This window comes from Bombina bombina, chromosome 7 (assembly GCF_027579735.1).
Source record: "Bombina bombina isolate aBomBom1 chromosome 7, aBomBom1.pri, whole genome shotgun sequence".
NCBI lineage: Eukaryota > Metazoa > Chordata > Amphibia > Anura > Bombinatoridae > Bombina > Bombina bombina.
The window spans coordinates 430255512-430282327 of record NC_069505.1 but is presented as its reverse complement, the minus strand read 5'-3'; the positions used below and the strand labels follow the sequence as shown (position 1 = coordinate 430282327).

The 26816-nt window shown below is 42.3% G+C and overlaps 1 protein-coding gene across 1 annotated transcript in view; it reads left to right on the top strand.

Moving 5' to 3' along the window:
* Positions 1 to 26816, top strand: part of XRCC6 (X-ray repair cross complementing 6) — a 53596-nt gene that overhangs the window by 3640 nt on the left and 23140 nt on the right. The window contains 3 exon segments of the mRNA XM_053721316.1: positions 7817 to 7955; positions 19067 to 19321; positions 23197 to 23380. Of these exon segments, the coding sequence (XP_053577291.1) occupies positions 7817 to 7955; positions 19067 to 19321; positions 23197 to 23380 (578 nt within the window).

The following is a 26816-nucleotide window of genomic DNA, read 5'->3' as shown; positions in this document are numbered from 1 at the left end:
TGCTGTGTGTAAATAAAAAAAAAAAAATACTGCCTATTAAATATATATATATATATATATATATATATATATATATATATATATATATATATATATATATATATATATATATATACATATACACACACACATACACAGTACTTTGCAAAAGTTATAGGCACATAGGGGAAAAAAACGCTGTAAAGTAAGAATGCTTCAGAAAATAGAAATGTTAATAATTTTTTTTGGTACCGATTAGCAAAGTGAGTGAACAGAAGAAAAATCTAAATCAAATCCATATTTGATGTGACCACTCTGCGTTCAAAATAGCATCAGTTATTCTAGGTACACTTGCACACAAAGTCAGGGATTTTGTAGGCATATAGTCAGGTGCATGATTAAACAATTTTACCAAACAGGCGCTAATGATCATCAATGTAGTAATTAACTGAAACAGAAACAGCTGTGTAGGAGGAATAAAATTGAGTGAGAAACAGCCAAACTCTGCTAACAAGGTGCGGTTGATGAAGTCAGTTTATTGTCAAGTCATACACCATGGCAAGACTGTGCACAGCAACAAGACACAGGGTAGTTATATGGCATCAACAAGGTCTCTCCCATTTTAAGGCAGACTGGTTTCCAGATGTGATGTTCAAGCGCCTCAGAAGAAGAACAAAGAAACAAGCAATATTTAGGACTGTATACACAGGGATCGGCCATGAAACTTAGTGTTGCAAATGATAAACACATCATGTGTATTGCCCATTGCAATCAAGATGTCCAGCAATGCCATCAGCTCAAAATTGTCAGAAACCAGTGTGACACTGGTACACCCATCTTCTGTCCAGAGAAGTCTGGTCAGAATTGGTCTTAATTGAAGACTTGTGGCCAGAAGGCTATACCTCCAATGTGAAAACATGGCCAAGCAACTCAATCTTGCATGAAAACACAGGAACTGGGGTGCAGAAAAATGGCAGCAGGTGCTCTGGACTGAATCTCTTAAATATTTAACTGTAGCAGAAGTCAATTTGTTCACCGAAGGTCTGGAGAGCTGGACTATAAGTGGCTGCAGGCGGCAGTGAAACATGGTTGAGGTTCTTTGTAAGTTTGGGGCTACATTTATGCAAATTGAGTTGGGGATTTAGTCAGAATTAATGGTAGGGGTGTGGATTTTTTTTGATTTTTTTAAACTACTTGTTCAAGGGACTAAAGCAGGAGCCCAATCTACTTGTCCTGATTTGCAAAATAAATTTAACCAGGTTTTTCTCTAAGATGCCCGCACACTTGACCTGGCTGACAGTTGGGTCGCTATCGAAGAGCTACTGCCAGTGTTAAGCTCCTTGAAATGTGCTACAACTGCTTTGTGCGGATAGTCTGAGGTATCAATCTCTATGATTTACCCTGTCACAGCATCTCATTAGTACCACAGGAGAGTCAACAAAAGGATCACAGTTTAATAAAACAACTGTATCAGAGTCCCTTAAGCGCCGCTTTTCACCTACAGGCACAGGAAAATTGCATAATGTGGCGCTCATCGCTTCATTTCTGTCTGAATTTATTACTTTTTCTGAATATTTGTTATCGGATCCATTGTACAATTTCTGTGTGCATCCCCCAGCCATTTGCTCACACCCCCCCATCTAATTTACAAGTGTGTATCTCCAGTCTACCTAAATAGTCTACTTGTAACACAGCTGCCTTGAATTAAATCATTCCAACTCTAATTTCACTACTATATACAGCTGAGAGCTGGCTCTGAGGCCTTGGCTCTGAGCTTCAAAGTGGCTCTGGATTATAAGTGGCCGAGTTAAGAAACTGCAGACCCCACTAACAGATAATCCTTACTAACTATACACCTGCACAATGCTCTCTATGTCTGCCATCTTCCTAAAACTCACTGCATGCCCTTATAACATCAGTAATCCCCACACTATCCTTATCTCTCCCTCCTCTCATCCCCTATGCTGTCCTCTCATGAACTACTCTGTTTCCTTAGCAATACTTCCCCATCTAACTCTCCTGTGTCTAATCTTACACGCTCCTACAAGTCTCATCCTCACATTCTGTCACTCTCACTGCTACTACTGCTTGCTGCTGGTGACGTCTCTCCTAACCCTGGCCCTGCAGCAATCGCCACAATTTTACACTCTCGCTCAGTCTCCAACAATACAAACTCAAGGTCATGCAATCCCAACAATCTCATCTCCATTAACCCACAGCGCTTATCCCCTCTCTTTTCTTGTGCCCTCTGGAATGCACGCTCTGTCTGCAACAAACTTACAACTGTTCATGACCTGTTTGTTTCTAACGCTTTCAATCTTCTAGCAACTACTGAAGCTATCTTCCTCTGACACTGCTTCCATTGCTGCTTTAACGCACGGCGGTCTCTACTTTAGCTAGTGATTATCCAAAAAGACCTTTATTATGCATACAGGGTCCAAAATCAGCAACGTTTCGGGCAAAGCCCTTTTTCAAGCTAAGTGTTTGCCCGAAACGTTGCTGATTTTGGACCCTGTATGCATAATAAAGGTCGTTTTGAATTATCACTAGCTGGAGAACTTTCTTTTTGTTGATTTTCTTGGTTTTGGTTAACCCTCTCCGTGCTCAGTGTATGGTGTGTGCTTTATTTCATTTACTTGATTAGGTCTCCACTTTAGCCACACACCAAGGCCAGGTGAGAGACATGGTGGCGGTGTTGGAATCTTACTATCCCCCTCCTGCTCCTATCAGCACCTGCATCCTCATCCATCTCTCTCCTTCTCCTTTGAAGTCCACTGCATCCGCACATTTTCTCCCCCTCTCCCTCAAGGTGGAAGTTATCTATCGCCCCCTGGACCAACCTCCCAATTCCTTGATAACTTTGCTGCCTGGCTTTCTCGCTTTCTCTCTACAAATACACCTGCTCTAATCCTAGGGGACTTCAACATCCCCATTGATAATCCATCTGTCCCTGCTGCCTCTAAACTTCTCTCACTCACAATCTCCTTTAGTCTTTCACAATCCACCCTATTCCCTACTCACCATGACGAACACTCTCTTGATCTGGTATTCTCCTACCTCTGCTCCCCTTCTGATGTCACCTGTCGACCATTTCCCATCTCAGACCACCATCTGCTCACCTATAATCTCAATATACAGGCTAAACCTATTTCTACCCCCGCCTCCGCACCTGTAGAAATCTGCACACTATGGATCCTCTCCAACTTTCTAACCTGATTCAAAAACACCTTCCCCACACTTCCACAGTATCCTGCCCTGACCTTGCTACAAACCACTATAACAATACTCTCTCCCCTGCACTCGACACCCTTGCTCCTCCACAAATACGCAAAACCCCACGTCGTCAGCTCTAGCCCTGGCATTCCCAGCAAACACGCTATCTACAAAAATGCTCCCGTGCTGCTGAACGTGCCTGGAGGAAATCCCGCTCTGAACACGATTTCCTACACTATAAGTTCATTCTTTATTCTTACTCCTCTGCCATTCACTTAGCCAAGCAAAACTACTTCTCTTCTCTCATATCTTCTCACTCCTCAAACCCTAAACGTCTCTTTTCTACTTTTAACACTTACCATCCGAAGTAACATCCCACCACAAGACTGCAACCTTCCAGCTACGCCCCCGGTCACCCCCGCCAACACTCAGTACCTTCCCCCCAACCACTGAGAATGAAGTGAGTTCCCTAATATCACTACCTGCCCCCTTGACCCTATCCCTTCACATCTAATACCTTCTCTGTCCTCTACCCTCTCCCCAGCTCTTACTCACATATTTAACCGATCCCTTACTACTGGTTCATTTCCATCATCCTTCAAACATGCAAAGGTCACCCCATCCTCAAAAAAACCCTCTCTTGACCCTAATTCTCCTGCAAACTACCACCCCGTAAGTTCTAAAGTCCTGGAAAAGCTAGTTTTCAATCGCCTAACATACTTCTTATCCTCCAACTCATTACTTGACCCCCTGCAATTTTGCTTCCGTCCCCAAAACTCAACTGAGACTGCCCTCACCAAGGTTACTAATTATCTTCTTTCTGCTAAAAACAATGGCCACTATTCTATACTTATCTTACTTGACCTGTCTGCTGCCTTTGACACTGTTGACCATCCCCTCCTCCTACAGACTCAGCTTCCTTGGGCTCTGTGCCATTGCCCTCTCCTGGATCCACTCTTATCTCTCTAATAGGTCATTTTCTGTCTCATTTGCTGGCAGCGACTCCTCTCCATTGCCTCTGTCTGTTTGAGAACCTCAAGGCTCTGTTCTAGGTTCTCTACTCTTCTCTATACTTCCTCACTGGGTAAACTTATCAGTAGCTATGGCTTAAACTATCACCTCTATGCTGATGATATTCAGATCTACCTATCCACCCCTGCACTCTCTCCTTTCCCACATCAGTGACTGCTTATCTGGCATTTCTTCCTGGATGGCCTCTCACCACCTAAAAATCAACATGTCCAAGACTGAGCTTCTTCTAATCCCCCCCCCCCCATCTTATTCTACTCCAGTTTCTAACTTTACTATCACTGTTGGTGACACCACTATCTCCCCATCACCCCAAGTCTGCTGCCTAAAAGTTACACTTGACTCCAATCTGTCCTTCATACCCCACATCCAATTGCTCTCTTCATCCTGTCACAACAACCTACGCAATATCTCCAAAATGTGTCCTTTTCTGAGTGCTGAAACTACTAAATAGCTAATCCATTCCCTAGTAATTTCCCGGCTTGACTACTGTAACAACCTACTAACTGGCCTTCCTCTCTCCCGCCTCTCCCCCCCTTCAATCCATCCTAAATGCCTCTGCTAGGCTAATCCACCTCTCCCGACGCTCTGTATCCGCTGCACCCATCTGTGAGTCCCTTCACTGGCTCCCCATTCACAGCAGAATTAAATTCAAAATTCTCACTCTGACCTACAAAGCCCTTACCAATGCAGCCCCCCATACCTTTCCTCACTCATCAACAAATATACTCCAGCCCGTCCCCTAAGATCCAATAATGATCTACTCCTTGCCTCTTCTACCATCACCTCCTCTCATGCTAGACTACAGGACTTCTCTCGTGCGGCACCAACCCTCTGGAACGCACTTCCTCAAGCTGTCAGACTTTCCCCCAACCTCTCCTCCTTTTAAACGCTCCCTAAAGACCTTCTTGTTCAGGGAAGCCTATCACCAAATCAGTAACTAATGAATTCCACTTGCCTAATAGTTGCCCTCATCTAACTCCACACTAACATCATTTCCACCTTGGCAGTCCCCACCTCCTGTTTCTGACCCTCCTACCCATTTAGATTGTAAGTACCCACGGGAACAGGGCTCCCAATTCCCCTATATTTATTTGTTAAATTTTGTCTGCAGTCTCATATTGTACTGTCCTTTTATCTTTGTTACCCATGGACAGCGCTGCGGAATCTGTTGGCGCTTTATAAATAAAGAATAATAATAAAAATAATTTCTAGACCCCAGGCACCTTAAGTTTACAGACGGTCAAGAGAGCAGTCAGTTTTAGTCTGATTAATTTTCTCGTTACTGAATACAGTTCCCTCTATGTCCCTCAGTGATGTTACTACCGGTTAGGAGTAGAGCTGCAACAACTAATCGACTATGAAAATAGTTGTCAACGAATCTCATAATCGATTAGTTGGTCTGTGCACAGAACTAGCTGCTTCACTCCGATGAGCTCCTGCACATGGTATTGTGTTTTATGGTTATGCCCTAAGCCTGAAGGATGTCAACAGACGTTTACTTGTCACTTTTTCCGGACACTATAAGTTTCTTTTTAAGTTTACAACTACTCCTGTCTTATGTGTTACCCAGAAATAATAGGAGCCATAATTTGTATTGTTTATATAAAATCAAGTGATTTAGGACAATGCTTTACATTATATAGTGCCGAGCCTGTTATTTACACCTAGCCTAGATTGATGGGAGTTGTTATTTGAATTGATGTGCACTATTATCTGTTTGCACAATTATTAGCGAATTGCTTGCTATTGCTGATTATAATTATGTACTGTTTAGATAAATGTTCAAGGCTTTGTCCTGTTATTGATATATAGACCTTAGCACTTTTTATTTTGAATATTTTTAATTAATTGTAATATGTACCAAATTCAACCTCTAAGTGTGTGTGTATGCATATACTGTATGTATGTGTATATGTGTGTGTGTGTATATATATATATATATATATATATATATATATATATATATATATATATTTTTTTTTTAAGAGGGGACTAGATATTTTTTCCCCTAACCCTATAGCTGGTTATTTACCATTGCATATAGATATTCAAGATATTGTTATGTTAGAATGAAGTCCAGGCAGCTAACAAAGATAAATAGCACACCTTGGTGAAATTGGCAAAACCCTACTTATGAATCTCAGGCACCTCAACACCATCTGAGTGCATATTCTCTACTGCAGGCAAAATAGCTTGGATTTTATTTTAAATATAGGGAAAACATATACATATATATATATATATATATATATATATATATATATATATATATTATATATATATAATATATATATATATATATATATTATATATATTATATTTTTATCCGATTAATCGAAAAAATAATCCGCAGATTAATCGATTATGAAAATAATCGTTAGTTGCAGCCCTAGTTAGGAGCGAGTCGCTTTGTGTAAAAAGAGTAACTCAACTTTTTTAAAGAGCAGAAGAGCGTAGAAAGTGCTATTGTCAGCACTGCTGGAAGTTATCATAAGATTATTGTCGTGTTTCTCAGATAAACAACTCGCTCCTGCAGGACCTGCACATCCCATATTATATATTTCCCCTGCCTGCTGATTGTCAGAGAGTTGGACGTAATTCACAAAGGCTGTAAACATTTGCTGTATGAGGGCTTCTTCTCCCGCTCTCACTCTGCCCTCAAGACAGTTCACTTCTCACCACTACCGCCAAACCCCCTGTGGCCACTATTAAAATGACAATTGGAAAAAAAACAAAAAACTTTAGCCCTGCTGCGTTCTGCTTGCCTGGAGCAGGGCTAAATGTAAAAAAAAACAACAAAAAAAAACACATGCCCGGAGCACAAAACTGCATGTCTCGGGCGTCGGGCGATAGGAATTGCGCATCCCTGAATGGTGGTTCTAAATGCTGAGAAGTACAGGTAGATACTTATCCATCTTGCAGTACCATCAGCGAGGTATCTTATTGGCCCCACATTTATTCTGCAGCAACAGAATGACCCCAAACATACAGCCAAAGTCATCAAGAACTATCTTCAGCGTAAAGAACAACAAAGTCCTGGAAGTGATGGTATCGCCCCCACAGAGCCCTGATCTCAACATCATTTAATCTGTCTGGGATTACACCAATAGACAGAAGTAACTGAGGTTGTCTAATCCCACAGAAGAACTGGGGTTGGTTCTGCAAGATGTTTGGAACAACCTACCTGTGAGTTCCTTGAACTGTGTGCAAGTGAAGAAGAATTGATGGTGTTTTGAAGACAAAGGGTGGTAACACCAAATGTTGGTTTGATTTCCATTTTTTCTTCCGTTACTCACTTTGCATAACTTTGTTAATTAATATATAAATAATTTCTTTAGTGAAGGAGAAAGTGGAAAAGGAAGAGAGGGGTAAGCAGGACCTGGGGTTATGGGACAATTCATATCGGACAGATATCTTTAACAATATTTGTGTAATTGAGGCAGAGTTAAGTGGGACTTTAGTGTCCATTTAATGGAAAATTGCTGATAAATTGCTGATAAATCTTTCAGTGGTTATAAAATCTCCCTTGTGTTGCTGAATGCTGTTGCGTGTATGAGCTTAGGCTCTCCAGTCATTTGCTGCTCTTTCTCAGTGTATCCGCAGTGTCTATACCAGTAAGATCATTAGCAGTGACCGGGATCTCCTGTCCGTAGTGTTTTTTGGCACCAAGCAGCAGACGCACTCGGAGTCATTCAAGCACGTCTATGTACTACATGATTTGGATACACCAGGTAGGGAAGAGTCGGGTAACGTAACTTTTTTCATGTGACAAAATATATATTATTTTAATATTATTAACGGGATAAACTATGTGGAATAAATAAAATATGATATGCATAGTGTTTGTATACAGATTCTAGCAATTAGCCCTTTAAGGACACAGCTTTTGGTTTGCTCAATTGTTTTGTGACGGAAAAATTCCGTCATATGTCCTTAAGAGGTTAGTAATGAATCCTGTAGCTGCAAAATTAAAAAATAAAAACCTTTGAAATGCTCTGCTACACAATTTATCTGGCCATTATTTATTTTTTTGTATTTATTTAGTATATAATGAATTTAAAATAACACTTTATTTAACAAATAGACTTGACAAATTCCAGACACTAATTGGGGGTATTAGAGATGGGTATTTTCACTCCCCCCCCCTTTTTTTCAGTACTCCCAATTAGATGTTATTAAATTAAAAACATAAGGGCCATATGGACAAGGGGATGGTGGTGGTATAGGTTAGCCAGTAAATCGGCTATCTATTTATCACTCTCTTGTCCGTTCAATCTAAATCATTTCAGGATTGCAGACATACTATGCGCTCAAAGGCGACCTCCTGCCTGCGTACTGCTTTGATTGAACAAAGTCAGCCGATTTCTCACTTATTTCCTATTTCTAAATTCACACAAAACAAAGTACAAACAGCATTCACATATTCACTGATAATGAGTCACACATATAAATACTACCAACCGTAGTACATATCCGTTTATACGGTCTCACTTGCAATCTCTGATATTAACAAAGTCTCTCCTCACATATCGAGGTGCAATTCCTTGTATGTTATGCCTCACTATTAAAAAAATGTAAAAATATCGATCCAAAGTGCATAAGCTATAGCAGTACTCGCTGCTCAACAGTTTATCCTCTCCGAGGTTATTTTGTACCGGGATATTAAATCCAGCCTATAAGTGTTTGTTACACCTTATGTAATAGCATTGATAATTGGACTAGCTATAATATATATAAATAACACCAGACCATTATACTGGCAGTAAAAATAAAAGTACTCCCTTAACCACGCCCGCCGACGTGTTTCCATCCCTAAGCCCTGACAAAGTCACGTACGAGTGATGGAAACGCGTTGGTGGGCGTGGTCAAGGGGGTGCTCCGTTTGTGGTTTGGTCTAGCAATTATAGATAACGGCTATACTATTCCGCATTTGACACAAAGTATCAGCATTTACTTTTATTTTTACTGCCAGTATAATGGTCTGGTGTTATTTACTGTATATATTATCTCCATAACGTGTCCAATTAACAGGGCTATTACATAAGGTGTAGCAAACACTTATAGGCTGGATTTAATATCCTGGTACACAATAACCTTGGAGAGGATAAACTGTTAATCAGTGAGTACTGCTATAGCTTATGCGCTTTGGATCGATATTTTAACATTATTTAATAGTGAGGCATACTCAAACATACAAGGAATTGCACCTCGATATGTGAGGAGAAACTTTGTTAATATCAGAGATTGCAAGTGAGACCGTATAAACGGATATGTACTACGGTTGGTAGTATTTATATGTGTGACTCATTATCAGTGAATATGTGAATGCTGTATGTACTTTTGTTTTGTGTGAATTTAGAAATAGGGAATAAGTGAGAAATCGGCTGACTTTGTTCAATCAAAGCAGTACGCAGGCAGGAGGTCGCCTTTGAGCGCATAGTATGTCTGCAATCCTGAAATGATTTAGATTGAACTGACGAGTGATATATAGATAGCCGATTTACTAGCTTACCTATACCACCACCATCCCCTTGTCCATAAGGCCCTTATGTTTTTAATTTAATGACATCTAATTGGGAAACAGAAAAAAAGGGGGGGGTGGAAGTGAAAATACCCATCACTAATACACCCAATTAGTGTCTGGAATTTGCTCTGTCTATTTGCATATTTGTTAAATAAAGTGTTGTTTTAAATTCATTATATAATTGATAAGTTAGTGTTCAATTCAACACTCTGGCTTAAATGCCACAAATCCCCCCTATTTTTCCCTAATCTCCCTACATTTTTTATTTAGCTTATAGAGATGGTAATGAGGCTGCTCGCCCTCTTACCATTATGTGTGCTTTAGATTTCAGCTGTCGGCCTGGCATGTCTACTTTTGAGATTTGAACAAAAAAAAGTGAAAACCAGCACAACTCCAATTAGAGTCCCACAGTGAGTAACCGCCCAAACTCACCAATAAGTAGAAAAATAAAGCAGTGGTGAGTTACATAGGATAGGATCCAAACAAGTCACAACATTTCGGGGTAACTCCCCTTAGTCATGTGATGCATAGGTCATCAATTTCCGTTACTCATATAGCCAATACACACCTGTCTTAACTAAACGCCTGTGTAAACCTTAAAGTAAAAGTCAATTCTAGCATTTTACAAACGCTAGGATTGACTTGAAACAAATAAAGGGGACTTTCATTCATGAAGTATAAGCTACTTTATGTAGAAAGCTCCTTTGTTTCAATCGATCGCCATTCTTAGTTGCTACGGCAGCCCACAGCTAAAACATTTTTTTGATAGCAAGAGAACGAAGAAAATTTGATAATAGGAGTAAATTAGAAAGTTGCTTAAAATGTCATGGTCTATCTGAATCATGAAAGAAGAAATGTGGGTTAGTATCCCTTTAAGTCAAAATTAAACTTTCATGACAGAACAAGCAGATATAAAAAAAACTTTCCAATATCTGGTTATCAAATTTTTGTTCTCTTGATGTCCCTTGTTGAAAAACAAAATTTATGCTTACCTGATAAATTTATTTCTCTTGTGGTGTATCCAGTCCACGGATTCATCCATTACTTGTGGGATATTCTCCTTCCCAACAGGAAGCTGCAAGAGGATCACCCACAGCAGAGCTGTCTATATAGCTCCTCCCCTAACTGCCACCTCCAGTCATTCGACCGAAGACAAGCAAGAGAAAGGAGAAACTATAGGGTGCAGTGGTGACTGTAGTTTAAAAAAAAAAACACCTGCCTTAAAATGACAGGGCGGGCCGTGGACTGAATACACCACAAGAGAAATAAATTTATCAGGTAAGCATAAATGTTGTTTTCTCTTGTAAGGTGTATCCAGTCCACGGATTCATCCATTACTTGTGGGATACCGATACCAAAGCTATAGGACACGGATGAAGGGAGGGACAAGGCAGGCGCTTAAACGGAAGGCACCACTGCCTGTAAGACCTTTCTCCCAAAAATAGCCTCCAAAGAAGCAAAAGTATCACATTTGTAGAATTTAGAAAAAGTATGAAGCGAAGACCAAGTCGCCGCCTTACAAATCTGTTCCACAGAAGCCTCATTTTTAAAAGCCCATGTGGAAGCCACCGCTCTAGTGGAATGAGCTGTAATTCTTTCAGAGGCTGCTGGCCAGCAGTCTCATAAGCTAAGCGAATTATACTTCTTAACCAAAAGGAAAGAGAAGTTGCTGAAGCCTTTTGGCCTTTCCTCTGTCCAGAGTAGATAACAAACAATGCAGATGTTTGACGAAAATCTTTAGTAGCTTGTAAATAAAACTTTAAAGCATGAACCACGTCCAGATTGTGTAATAGACGTTCCTTCTTTGAAGAAGGTTTAGGACACAGTGATGGAACAACAATCTCCTGATTGATATTCTTATTAGATACCACCTTAGGAAGAAACCCAGGTTTGGTACGCAAAACTACCTTATCTGCATGGAAGATCAGATAAGGGGAATCGCACTGCAAGGCAGATAACTCTGAAACTCTTCGAGCCGAAGAGATAGCTACCAAAAACAGAAATTTACAAGATAAAAGCTTGATATCTATGGAATGCAGAGGTTCAAACGGAACCCCTTGAAGAACTTTAAGAACTAAATTTAAACTCCATGGCGGAGCAACAGGTTTAAACACAGGCTTGATTCTAACTAAAGCCTGACAAAACGCCTGAACGTCTGGAACATCCAGACGCTTGTGCAAAAGAATAGACAGAGCAGAAATCTGTCCCTTTAAGGAATTAGCTGACAATCCCTTCTCCAATCCATCTTGGAGAAAATATAATATCCTGGGAATCCTGACTTTACTCCATGAGTAACCCTTGGATTCACACCAATGAAGATATTTACACCATATCTTATGATAGATTTTCCTGGTGACAGGCTTTCGAGCCTGAATTAAGGTATCAATGACCGATTCGGAGAAACCACGTTTTGATAAAATCAAGCGTTCAATCTCCAAGCAGTCAGACGCAGAGAAATTAGATTTGGATGGTTGAAAGGACCCTGAAGTAGAAGGTCCTGCCTCAGCGGTAGAGTCCATGGTGGAAGGGATGACATGTCCACCAGATCTGCATACCAAGTCCTGCGTGGCCATGCAGGTGCTATCAAAATCACTGAAGCTCTTTCCTGCTTGATCTTGGCAATCAGACGAGGGAGCAGAGGAAACGGTAGAAACACATAAGCCAGGTTGAAAGACTAAGGCGCTGCTAGAGCATCTATCAGCGCTGCCTTGGGATCCCTGGACCTGGATCAAGGAAGCTTGGCGTTCTGACGAGACGCCATGAGATCCAGTTTGGATTGCCCCAAAGTTGAATCAACTGTGCAAACACCTCCGGATGGAGTTCCCACTCCCCCGGATGAAAAGTCTGTCGACTTAGAAAAACCGCCTCCCAGTTCTCTACTCCTGGGATATGGATAGCTGATAGATGGCAAGAGTGAACCTCTGCCCATAGAATTATTTTTGAAACCTCCAACATTGCTAGGGAACTCCTTGTTCCCCCTTGATGGTTGATGTAGGCTACAGTCGTGATGTCCGACTGAAATCTGATGAACCTGACCGCAGCTAGCTGAGGCCAAGCCTGAAGAGCATTAAATATCGCTCTTAGTTCCAGAATGTTTATCGGAAGGAGTGTCTCCTCAGGAGTCCACAAGCCCTGAGCCTTCAGGGAGTTCCAGACTGCCCCCCAGCCCAGAAGGCTGGCATCTGTCGTTACTATTTTCCAATCTGGCCTGCGGAAGGTCATACCCTTGGACAGATGGACCCGAGATATCCACCAGAGAAGAGAATCCCTGGTCTCTTGATCCAGATTTAGTAGAGGGGACAAATCTGTGTAATCCCAATTCCACTGACTGAGCATGCAGAGTTGCAGTGGTCTGAGATGTAGGCGGGCAAACGGCACTATGTCCATTGCCGCTACCATTAAGCCGATTACTTCCATACACTGAGCCACTGAAGGGCGAGAAGTAGAATAAAGAACACGGCAGGAATTTAGAAGTTTTGACAACCTGGCCTCTGTCAGGTAAATCTTCATTTCTACAGAATCTATCAGAGTTCCTAGGAAGGAAACTCTTGTGAGAGGGGATAGAGAACTTTTTTCATCGTTCACTTTCCACCCATGCGACCTCAGAAATGCCAGAACAATGTTTGTATGGGACCTGGCGATTTGAAAATTTGACGCCTGTATTAGAATGTCGTCTAGGTAAGGGGCTACTGCTATACCCCGCGGCCTTAGGACCGCTAGGAGTTACCCCAGAACCTTCGTAAAGATTATTGGTGCCGTAGTTAACCCAAAGGGAAGAGCCACAAACTGGTAATGCCTGTCTAGGAAGGCGAACCTGAGAAACCGATGATGATCTCTGTGTATCGGAATGTGCAGATAAGCATCCTTTAAGTCCACGGTAGTCATATATTGACCCTCCTGGATCATAGGTAGGATGGTTCGAATAGTCTCCATCTTGAAGGATGGGACCCTGAGAAATTTGTTTAGGATCTTGAGATCTAAGATTGGTCTGAAGGTTCCCTCCTTTCTTGGGAACCACAAACAGATTTGAATAGAAGCCTTGCCCCTGTTCCTCCTTTGGAACTGGGTGGATCACTCCCATAACTAGGAGGTCGTCTTTTTTTTTTTTTTTTTTAATTTTCAAAAGAGCTTTATTTAGTTCAAGTGAGTATACATGTCAAAAATTTAATGCACGAAACATACATCAAGAATGTTACATTGTAAAGCATCTTCAAAGCAACTCTTCAATAAGATCACATTTTTAGCTCAGTGTATGTCTTACTGTAACCCAATTTCTAACGTTATAGACCTCTCTTGGATCCTTAACAAGACCATAAATGAACGGCATTGGGCACATGTAGAGATAGGGGGAAAACTGGGGGCAAGGGAAAAAATGAATTATAAAATTCCAAACAATGTAAGATAGAGATATTGAAAAAGCCTCTGACCGGGCCATGCGTCTACAAAACACATTGACTGCAATTATAAAAGTCATTACATCTTGTTATAAATATAGGGTTAGTAGTGAACTCAGATTAACTGGTCCAACATTTTGAATTAATTTTTATATGGCTTAGGGAGGACACTTTACTGATTATATGTAGTGAGTGTAAAATAGGTATACTATGTTGTTACAGTGAGTATTCATGTTAAGAGAGGTGTTCTGTGGCATGGAGCAAAACATCTTAGGAAGGAACAATGCTAAGATGTAAAGATATTCATGGTACACTACAATGTAGAGAATATTACACACTATCCATAACAATTGTTATATCGTTGTTATTCAAAGATCATGACAGTGTTGCTACGGTAATTTTATATATATTTAGTTCAAGTGAAACCTCTGAAAACATAAGGCTGCATGAACTGCTATGCTAGGCTATTTTAAACATTAGCTCTGGTTCCACAAGTAGATTAACCAACTATATGCCGGCATATAGAGTGCGCTCCCTCGTGACTACGGCCGCTAGCCACTGAGGAGAGATACATATCATATGAAACTTACTTTCAGCATTGCCATAAGGTATATAAAAAATTAGCCATAATAGGTCCATGTCCACAAGTCAACGGAGTAGACCTTTCAACCTGTGCAAGAACATCCAAAAATATAACAACAAGGAAAAAGGAAGAACAAACCACATTAAAAGCATGCGTGGTAAATCAACTCTCATCAGCTTTGTCCAGTGGGAACATAGAAAAGAAAAGTAAGCTAGTGGGGGGGCATCCGCAGGCTACCCGACCCCTCTCCTCCAAATGAGTCCAGCACTGTGCGGGTAAAGGACAGACCCCTCAGGAGCATTAAAATGAGGTTGCCATCCAGTCTCTCTCTGTTATTTGGGTAAATGGTGTAAGAAACATTCGGTGAAGGTTCTTTGCTTCTTCGTGGGTCGCTGGATAAGCCGGTCGTCAAACCCGTGTAGGGACAGCACCATCCCACCCCACCTTACGATTCTCCCTACCTTATGTAATGATACACTCTCCCCCAAGGTCCCGGGCCCAAGACCCTTCAGTGGAGGCATTGTCTGGGAGGTAGGTGTTACAATGCAGCCCCCGTGCTGCATGTCGTCACTATACCGGCTCGGCAGGCTGGTGAAGGGCTTTGATGGCTGTTCGGTGGTCGTCAGTGTTAGTTGCTCCATTCCCATGTGGGCACTGTGTGGTGGTTGAGAGCTATGTTGTACTTGCGAGGTAGTTAGGCGCTTTGGAAGTATCATGTCCCCAGCGGGTTTTGCTTCTGAAGGTTCTATCAGGCTTATAGGCACAAATTGTATTAGAAAGTCATATGGTGCCCCATCAATCATCTTTTGCATAAGGTATTCAAGCCTACTTGGAAACATGACCGGTTGTTCTCGGCATTCTCCCGCCATGGCCGCCATTTTGGGTGTCCTCTAGATGCGGTTAGTCTAGGAAGATGCTTGCAGGGAGTCTCCTATATGGAGATAGATATAGTACAATAGTTGAGTGCACAGTCCGGTCGAGACCAAAAACCTTGGTGTTCACCGAGGGGGAAGCGTCGCCTACTATGAGCCGCCGCTCCAGGCCCTTAACGTCCAATCCTAAGCTCAGGTGTCATATAGACTGCTGCCTTAACAAGAGAGAACTCTCTTTAGGTTTAATTGTTGTTGGCTGTAGAAATATACTTTGACAGCTGTCCAGTGGTGCCTATAATCGGCGGATTTAGGGCAATTCGACCAGAGCTCCTGGAAATGCGACCACACAGGATCGCTGCATGGACACGCCCCCAACTAGGAGGTCTTTAACACAATGTAAGAATGCCTCTCTCTTTATCTGGTTTGAAGATAATTGTGAGAGATGAAATCTTCCTTTTGGGGAAGAAGCTTTGAAGTCCAGAAGATATCCCTGGGACACAATTTCCAACGCCCAGGGATCCTGGACATCTCTTGCCCAAGCCTGGGCGAAGAGAGAAAGTCTGCCCCCTACTGCTTTCCCTTGTTCCAAGCCTGGTTAGGTCTCCAGACCGGCTTGGACTGGGCAAACTTTCCCTCTTGTTTTGTATTAGAGGAAGTTGAAGCTGCGCCACTCGAAGTTTCGAAAGGAACGAAAATTAGTCTGTTTGGTCCTTAATTTGTTGGACCTATCCTGAGGAAGGGCGTGACCTTTCCTCCAGTAATATCAGAAATGATCTCCTTCAGTCCAGGCCCGAATAGGGTCTGCCCCTTGAAGGGAATGTTGAGAAGCTTAGACTGTGAAGTAACGTCAGCTGACCAGGATTTAAGCCGTAGCACCCTACGCGCCTGAATAGCAAAACCTGAGTTCTTAGCCGTTAGTTTGGTTAGATGAACAACGGCGTCAGAAACAAATGAATTGGCTAGCTTAAGAGCTTTAAGCTTGTCAAGGATATCATCCAATGGGGTTTCTACCTGTAGAGCCTCTTCTAAAGACTCAAACCAGAAGGCCGCAGCAGCAGTGACAGGGGCAATGCATGCAAGGGGCTGGAGAATAAAACCTTGTTGAATAAAAATTTTCTTAAGGTAACCCTTTTGTCCATTGGGTCTAGAAAAGCACAACTGTCCTCGACAGGGATAGTTGTACGCTTCGCTAGAGTAGAGACTGCTCCTTCCACCTTAGGGACCAGTTGCCACAAGTTCCGTGTAGCGGCATCTATGGGAAACATCTTTTTAAAAACAGGAGGGGGAGAGAACGGTACACCTGGTATATCCCATTCCTTAGTAATAATTTCTGAAAACCTCTTAGGTAGTGGAAAAACATCAGTGTAAACAGGCACTGCACAGTATTTATCCAATTTACACAATGTCTCTGGGACTACAATGGCATCACAGTCATCCAGAGTTGCTAAAACCTCCCTGAGCAACATGCGGAGGTGTTCAAGCTTAAATTTAAATGTAGACATATCAGAATCAGGTTGAAGTGTCTTCCCTGAGTCAGAAAAATCACCCACAGATAGCTCTCCTTCTTTGGCTTCTGCACATTGTGAGGGTATATCGGACATAGCTACTAAAGTGTCAGAGAGCTCTGTATTTTTTCTAGTCCCAGAGCTGTCTCGCTTTCCTTGTAACCTTGGCAGTTTGGACAATACTTTTGTAAGAGTATGATTCATAACTGCCGCCATGTCTTGTAAAGTATACACAATGGGCGCGCTAGATGTACTTGGCGCCTCTTGAGCGGGAGTTAAAGGCTCTGACACGTGGGGAGAGTTAGTCGGCATAACTTCCCCCTTGTCAATTTCCTCTGGTGATAAATCTTTTAAAGCCAGAATATGGTCTTTATAACTTATAGTAAGATCAGTGCATTTGGTACACATTCTAAGAGGGGGTTCCACAATGGCTTCTAAACATAATGAACAAGGAGTTTCCTCTATGTCAGACATGTTTAACAGACTAGTAATGAGACCAGCAAACTTTGAAAACACTTTAATGTGAAAAAGCAGAATATAAAAAACGGTACTGTGCCTTTAAGGGAAAAAAACAAAAACTGCAAAACTGTGAAAAAAGCAGTTAACTCTATGAAATTTTTACAGTGTATATAATAGACTAAAATAGCATTGCACCCACTTGCAAATGGATGATTAACCCCTCAGGTTCAAAAACGAAGCAAAAAAATGGTAAAAACAGTTATAACAGTCACAAGCAAACTGCCACAGCTCTACTGTGGCTCCTTCCTTCCCATAAAACGACTTTTTTAGGCACAAAAACCCCTTACAGAGGTCCAATATGTCAGGGGACTCCTTCAGGGAAGCTGGATGTCTCAAATGTAAGAAACAACTGCGCAATTAGAGCGCGAAAATAGGCCCCTCCCACCATGTACTCAAAGTCAGAGGGCCTTAAAAAAACTATTCCTAGGAGTAAAATAACAGCCATGTGGAAAACTAGGCCCCAAATAAAGATTTATCACCTCAGTAAAAAACGTTCCTTTTATATATATATATATATATATATATATATATAATATATAGTTTTACATACTAAGCCATAATAGAAAGTAACATGAAAATTACCCTTTACTGCAAGCATAATGCCAGTCGTTATTAAATCACTGCATTCAGGCTTACCTTAACTATATCAGGCACTCTCAGCATTTTCTAGTACTTATCATCCTCTAGAAAAAAATATACTGAACATACCTCAGGGCAGTTAAGTCTGCAGGCCGTTCTCCCAGCTGAAGTTTCCCCATACTCTTCAGTTATGTGTGAGAACATCAGTGGACCTTAGTTACAACCTGCTAAGATCATCAAAAACCTCAGGCAAATTCTTCTTCTAAGTTCTGCCTGAGGTAAAAAACAGTACAACGCCGGCACCGTTTAAAAATAACAAACTTTTGATTGAAGATAAACTACACTAATTCACCAAATCTCTCTAGCTACTTCCCTTGTCGAGAGCTGCAAGAGAATGACTGGAAGTGGCAGTTAGGGGAAGAGCTATATAGACAGCTCTGCTGTGGGTGATCCTCTTGCAACTTCCTGTTGGGTAGGAGAATATCCCACAAGTAATGGATGAATCCGTGGACTGGATACATCTTACAAGAGAAAGCATACTTAAGTAGGCTGAGGTACAGCAATGCACTGCTAGAAGCTAGTTACTGTTTGATGGCTGCACATTTATGCATCTTGTCATTGGCTCACGTGGTTTATTCAGCTAGCTCTCAGTAGTGGATGGCTGCTCCCTCAATAAATGATACTAAGAGAATGAAGCAAATTTGATTATTTAAGTTGTTAAATATTGCATGGAAAATGTGGGGGTTTCATGTGAGAGATCCGTAAATATACAGCGTAACGGGTGCAAGGAAACCCAGGTTTTGGGGGAAGTGAATAGAAGGTGCATTAGAAGTGATGACTTTTCTAATTATCCATAATTTCCGTAGGGGCTAAGCGCATCCTAGAATTGGACAAATACCGAGAGGAGAAGGGAAGGGCGTTGTTTCGTGACACAATAGGTTCTGGTGCTGAGTTTTCTCTCGGGGAGGCTCTGTGGCTCTGCTCAAACCTCTTCAGCAACGTGAAAGTAAAGATGAGTCACAAACGGATCATGTTGTTCACCAATGAAGACAACCCTCATTCCAATGACGCTGCCAAGGCCAAGCAGGCAAGGGTTAAAGCCGAAGATCTCAAAGAAATGGGTGAGAATGGCACTGCCCTGCGTAATGTAATGTGTGTGGTTTTAGTAGTAATGTATATGTACAGCATCGCATTCAGTAACGGTCCTGGTCAGTGATTCTCTGTTGGGTAGGTGGGGGCATGTGAGGATGTCATTTGCTACTGACTTATTAATGGCTGTACAGCATCACAGTCAGTAACGGTTCTGGTCAGTGATTCTTTGTTAGGATGGGGGGGGTGTCTCAGTGAGGATACCATGTGCTACTGACTTATTAATAGCTGTACAGGATCACAGTCAGTAATAGTCTTGGTCAGTGATTCTTTGTTAGGATGGGGGGTGTCTCAGTGAGGATGTCATGTGCTACTGACTTATTAATAGCTGTACAGGATCGCAGTCAGTAATAGTCCTGGTCAGTGATTCTTTGTTAGGATGGGGGGGTTCTCAGTGAGGATGTCATGTGCTACTGACTTATTAATAGCTGTGCAGGATCACAGTCAGCAATAGCCTTGGTCAGTGATTCTTTGTTAGGATGGGGGGGGGGGTCTCAGTGAGGATGTCATGTGCTACTGACTTATTAATAGCTGTACAGGATCACAGTCAGTAATAGCCCTGGTCAGTGATTCTTTGTTAGGATGGGGGGGGGGTCACAGTGAGGATATCATGTGCTACTGACTTACTGACTGTGATCCTGCATAGCTATTAATAAGTCAGTAGCACATGATATCCTCACTGTGACCCCCCCCCCATCCTATCACAGGATCACAGTCAGTAACGGTTCTGGTCAGTGATTCTTTGTTAGGATGGGGCGGTCACAATAAGGATGTCATGTGCTACTGACTTATTAATAGCTGTGCAGGATCACAGTCGGTAATGGCCCTGGTCAATGATTCTTTGTTAGGATGTGGGGGGGGGGGGTCACAGTGAGGATATCATGTGCTACTGACTTATTAATAGCTGTACAGGATCACAGTCAGTAACAGTCTTAGTCAGTGATTCTTTGTTAGGATGGGTGGGTCACAGTGAGGATGTCATGTGCTACTGACTTATTAATAGCTGTGCAGGATCACAGTCAGTAATAGCCCTGGTCAGTGATTCTTTGTTAGGATGGGGGGGGGGGGTCACAGTGAGGATGTCATGTGCTACTGACTTACTGACTGTGATCCTGTACAGCTATTAATAAGTCAGTAGCACATGATATCCTAACTGTGACCCCCCCCCCCCATCCTAACAAAGAATCACTGACCAGGGCTATTACTGACTGTGATCCTGCACAGCTATTAATAATAGCCCTGGTCAGTGATTCTTTGTTAGGATGGGGGGGGGTCACAGTGAGGATATCATGTGCTACTGACTTATTAATAGCTGTGCAGGATCACAGTCAGTAATAGCCCTGGTCAGTGATTCTTTGTTGGATGGGGGGGGGTCACAGTGAGGATATAATGTGCTACTGACTTATTAATAGCTATGCAGGATCACAGTCAGTAATAGCCCTGGTCAGTGATTCTTTGTTAGGATGGGGGGGGTCACAGTGAGGATGTCATGTGCTACTGACTTATTAATAGCTGTGCATGATCACAGTCAGTAATAGCCCTGGTCAATTATTCTTTGTTAGGATGGGGGGGTCACAGTGAGGATATCATGTGCTACTGACTTATTAATAGCTGTGCAGGATCACAGTCAGTAATAGCCCTGGTCAGTGATTCTTTGTTAGGATGGGGGGGGGCACAGTGAGGATGTCATGTGCTACTGACTTATTAATAGCTGTGCATGATCACAGTCAGTAATAGCCCTGGTCAATTATTCTTTGTTAGGATGGGGGGGTCACAGTGAGGATATCATGTGCTACTGACTTATTAATAGCTGTGCAGGATCACAGTCAGTAATAGCCCTGGTCAGTGATTCTTTGTTAGGATAGGGGGGGTCACAGTGAGGATATCATGTGCTACTGACTTATTAATAGCTGTGCAGGATCACAGTCAGTAATAGCCCTGGTCAGTGATTCTTTGTTAGGATGGGGGGGGGTCACAGTGAGGATATCATGTGCTACTGACTTATTAATAGCTGTGCAGGATCACAGTCGGTAATAGCCCTGGTCAGTGATTCTTTGTTAGGATGGGGGTCTCAGTGAGGATGTCATGTGCTACTGACTTATTAATAGCTGTACAGGATCACAGTCAGTAATAGTCCTAGTGATTCTTTGTTAGGATGGGGGGGTCTCAGTGAGGATGTCATGTGCTGCTGACTTATTAATAGCTGTGCAGGATCACAGTCAGTAATAGCCCTGGTCAGTGATTCTTTGTCAGGATGGGGGTCTCAGTGAGGATGACATGTGCTGCTGACTTATTAATAGCTGTGCAGGATCACAGTCAGTAATAGCCCTGGTCAGTGATTCTTTGTTAGGATGGGGGGGGTCACGGTGAGGATATCATGTGCTACTGACTTATTAATAGCTGTGCAGGATCACAGTCAGTAATAGCCCTGGTCAGTAATTCTTTATTAGGATGGGGGTCTCAGTGAGGATGTCATGTGCTACTGACTTATTAATAGCTGTACAGGATCACAGTCAGTAATAGTCCTAGTGATTCTTTGTTAGGATGGGGGGGTCTCAGTGAGGATGTCATGTGCTGCTGACTTATTAATAGCTGTGCAGGATCACAGTCAGTAATAGCCCTGGTCAGTGATTCTTTGTCAGGATGGGGGTCTCAGTGAGGATGTCATGTGCTGCTGACTTATTAATAGCTGTGCAGGATCACAGTCAGTAATAGCCCTGGTCAGTGATTCTTTGTTAGGATGGGGGGGGTCACGGTGAGGATATCATGTGCTACTGACTTATTAATAGCTGTGCAGGATCACAGTCAGTAATAGCCCTGGTCATTGATTCTTTATTAGGATGGGGGTCTCAGTGAGGATGTCATGTGCTACTGACTTATTAATAGCTGTACAGGATCACAGTCAGTAATAGTCCTAGTGATTCTTTGTTAGGATGGGGGGGGGGTCTCAGTGAGGATGTCATGTGCTGCTGACTTATTAATAGCTGTGCAGGATCACAGTCAGTAATAGCCCTGGTCAGTGATTCTTTGTTAGGATGGGGGGTCTCAGTGAGGATGTCATGTGCTACTGACTTATTAATAGCTGTACAGGATCACAGTCAGTAATAGCCCTGGTCAGTGATTCTTTGTTAGGATGGGGGGTCTCAGTGAGGATGTCATGTGCTACTGACTTATTAATAGCTGTGCAGGATCACAGTCAGTTATAGTCCTGGTTAGTGATTGTGAGAGCAGCAATGTGCGATGTGACACCTTGGTGCTCCGCAGCTGACATTAAATGTACAGTGACTGTAAAGTGTTTTCCCCTTAATGTGTTTCCAGTCACTTGTTATACCAGCTGCAGAATATAAAATACATGATAAATTACTAATTTATGTTTATTTTTGTATATTAAATTTCTGTGTTTGTTCTTTGAAGCCACTACCCATTAAAATGGGTTTAGTTTATAAGGAAGTCTAATCTTTTTATTTTATTACTTTTTATACTCGCACTTGCTTCCTTATCTTATGTCTGTCTATAAACCAGGGCCAAATACTAAGAAATAGCTATTGAAAATTAACATTGTATTACTTCTCTCTCCTAACCCCCATAGGGAGTGTAGTTTCTTCTGTTTGTGTTTACAAAGCTTTTCTATAGCCTATAAGTGGGGATACTGCAGGCAAAAGCAGCTGTTAAAATAGCTAATTTACCTTTATTTTAGCAACACTTTTGTGGAGGTTAAGCACATAGTTTAAGCAACAATGCAAAATTAAAATCGGGTGAATGTCGCACATGTTCCCCATGGTATTTTCTTCTTCAGCGCTTTATATGGTTTTACTCTATTATGAAGTCTCGTTACTTTTACTTTCAGGTATCTTTCTGGACCTTATGCACCTTGACAAAGATGGTGGCTTTGACGTCTCACTGTTTTACCGTGACATTGTCAATATTGCGGAAGACGAGGATCTGGGGGTGCAGTTTAAGGCTTCGGACAAGTTGGAGGATCTCTTGCGGAAGGTGCGGGCTAAAGAAGTCAAGAAAAGGGCTCTGGCCAGGTGAGTGGTTAGTGAAGGAACCGGAAGGTGCCTTAAAGCACTTGAGCAGTTATCCTAACAGCAGCATTTTCATAACTCACCTGTTCCTGATGTAGATTTGATATATTTTTATAGTTTATTTATAAATTATTTATTTTCAATGCTCCTCAGCTCAACTTTGTTTCTTTCTAATGACACGGTGAGTCCACAGATCATCATCAATTACTGTTGGGAATATCACTCCTGTCCAGCAGGAGGAGGCAAGGAGCACCACAGCAAAGCTGTTAATTATCACTTCTCTTCCCACAACCCCCAGTAATTCTCTTTGCCTGTGTTGCAAGGAGGTGGTAAAGTTTAAGTGTCTGAAAGAAGTTTCTCCAATCAAGAGTTTATTATTTTGAAGCAGAGCAGGTTTGCTCTGTCTTCCTGGGGGTTTAGCCGTAGTCCACATTAGTCTCTTCAGTAGAGTAGTGGTGGCTTTTAAGCTTCTAGGAACTTGTGGGGTACAATCCTCACTGCGCCTCCCAATCTGTTGTTGCTGCCCTATCTTGGAAGCCTGATTAGGATTATTCAGTCTTTTTTTTTTTCCACAGGTCCATGTGAGGGAGAAGGCCCTCTCAAACCAGGTGAGCTACCCTGCTGCCGGGCAGATGTAAATTCATGTAAGTGCCTAATTTTTATTTCTAGGGACTCAGCAATACATGGCACTTTAACAGTTAAATGGGACATGGAATACCAGTAATCCTATTTAGGGTTAATAGGATTGAGGTAGGCAGTGGATGGAGGCACTGGGGGTTAAAAATCTTTATTGTGGCTCAGTTTTTATTCCAGGTATATGTGTGTGTGTTGTTTTTTTTTTTTTTTTGTAGACATACAAGCAAACAGGTGTTTTACATTAGGAGAACATGACATATCGGATAGTTCTCCGGTGCTAGAGGTCCGTCGCCGGCTTTTCAGTAATGGTGGCTGGGTTTTGTTTGGGTACACCCACAATTAGAAAGGCGGGCTTTTCTGAGGCGACAAGTTAGTTTGCACGTCTTCCGGTTTCTCTTCTTTGGAAGTTCCGGATCAGAGTGCTTTTACAGCGGCTGAGATCACCTGTGTGTTTGTGATTACACTTGGAAGTCCGGATCGTGTATAAATCCGGTTGCCGGCAGGACAGGTAGGCACCTCAGCAAAGAGGCTGCCTGAGGTTTTTTATTATGCTGTTGCTGCTGTTAAAAATAAAGATTACATTACGTTTAAGACTTAAAGTAACAGTAACGTTTTTTTGAGAAAAACTTTTAAAGCAGTTTTTTCTTTAATTGGTTGGGTTTTTGGGTAAAATGGACCAAGAGGCCCTGCAAAACGTTACATGTAGCTTGTGTTTTGTTTCCAAAGTGGAACCACCAATCCCCTTTTTGTCCCTCTTGTATTGAAAGAACATTACATTACAGGGATAGACTTTTTGATTCTGAGCCACTATTAACTAAGGCAGGTGCTGTTCAGGGTCTCCTGTTCAAGAGATGCCGCAGCTTTCTCCTCAAGTCTCCCAAACATTATCGTCCACACATGCAGTGCCCTGCACTTCCTCTCACACTCGAGTTGGAGTTAATTTGCAAGACATTGCTACCCACATATCTTCTGCAGTAACTGATGCGCTGATGTCGGCTTTTCCCATTCTGCAGGGAAAGCGCAAGAGGAAATGTGAGGAATCGGTGAGTAAGGTTTCTGACACAGTCGTGGCTATTCCGAATGTTCCCTCCCAGAAGTCTGAGGAGGAAGATACTTCGGTAGCACCTGAGGGTGAAATCTCAGACTCAGACAGTGTAATTCCTTCTTCTGATGCTGAAGTTGTATTATTAAGGTTTAAGCTAGAACACCTCCGTTTGTTACTTAAGGAGGTTTTGGCTACCTTGGACGACTCCGACACGACTGTCGTGGTCAATCCTAAGAAGTGTAGTAAGCTAAACAAATACTTTGATGTACCTTCCGCAGTGGAGGTTTTTCCTGTACCAGACAGAGATTATTGCTCGGGAATGGGAGAAACCTGGCATCTCTCTTTCTCCATCCCCAATTTTTAAGAAGATGTTTCCAATAGCTGACTCTATCAAGGAATCTTGGCAGATGGTCCCTAAGGTGGAAGGGGCAATTTCTACCTTGGCAAAGAGAACCACTATCCCTATAGAGGATAGCTGTTCTTTTAAGGATCCTATGGATAAGAAGTTGGAAGAGTTACTTAAAAAGATATATGTACACCAGGGTTTACAATGGCAACCTGCGGTGTGCATTGCTACCATCACCAGCGCGGCAGCATACTGGTTTGATGCGTTGTCTGATTTGATTCAGACATATAGTCCCCTTGAAGAGATCCAGAATAGGATCAAGGCTCTTAAGTTTGCCAATTCCTTTATTACGGATGCTTCCTTACAAGTTATTAAGTTGGGAGCAAAGATTTCTGGCTTTGCTATACTGGCCCACAGAGCTTTATGGTTGATGTCCTGGTCTGCGGATGTGTCATCTGAGTGTAAGCTTTTGGCGATTCCCTACAAGGATAAGACCTTGTTTGGGCTGGCCTTGGCTGAAATTATTTCAGACATGGGAGGAAAGGGTCATTTCCTCCCTCAGGATAAGAGGAATAAGCAGATAGGACGTCGAGTAATTTTCGTTCCTTTCGAAACTTTAAAGGTAAGCCTTCCTCTCCCTCTGCCAAGCAGGAGCAGTCCAAGTCTTCCTGGAAGTCCAATCCATCTTCGAACAAGGGGAAGCAATCTAAGAAGTCTTTTAATGACTCAAAGTCAGCATGAAGGGTCTGCCCCCGATCCGGGAGCGGATCTTGTGGGGGGGCAGACTTTCCTTCTTCGCCTGGGTTTGGGATGTTCCAGATCCCTGGGCGGTGGACATCGTGTCCCAGGGATACAAACTAGAATTCAATACCTTTCCTCCCAGGGGCAGGTTTCTGCTCTCAAGATTATCTGTTGACCAGATAAAGAGAGAGGCGTTCTTAAACTGTATCCAGGATCTTTCCGACCTGGGAGTGATGGTTCCTGTTCCAACGCATGAACAGGGTCTGGGATTCTACTCCAATCGGCTTGTGGTTCCCAAAAAAGAGGGAACTTTCAGACTGGTTTTAGACCTCAAGAGTCTAAACAAGTTCCTCAGAGTACCGTCATTCAAGATGGAAACTATTCGTTCCATTCTCCCCTTGGTTCAAGAGGGTCAATTCAACTGTAGATTTAAAGGATGCGTACTGCATGTTCCCATCCACAGGGATCATCACAAGTTTCTGAGGTTCGCGTTCCTAGACAAACACTTCCAGTTTGTGGCTCTTCCATTCAGCCTTGCCACAGCTCCCAGAATTTTCTCAAAGGTCCTGGTAGCTTGCGTGGTATTGCAGTGGCGCCTTATCTGGATGAGATTCTTGTTCAGGCGCCATCTTTTCAACAAGCAAACTCCCACACAGAGATGTTGTTATCTT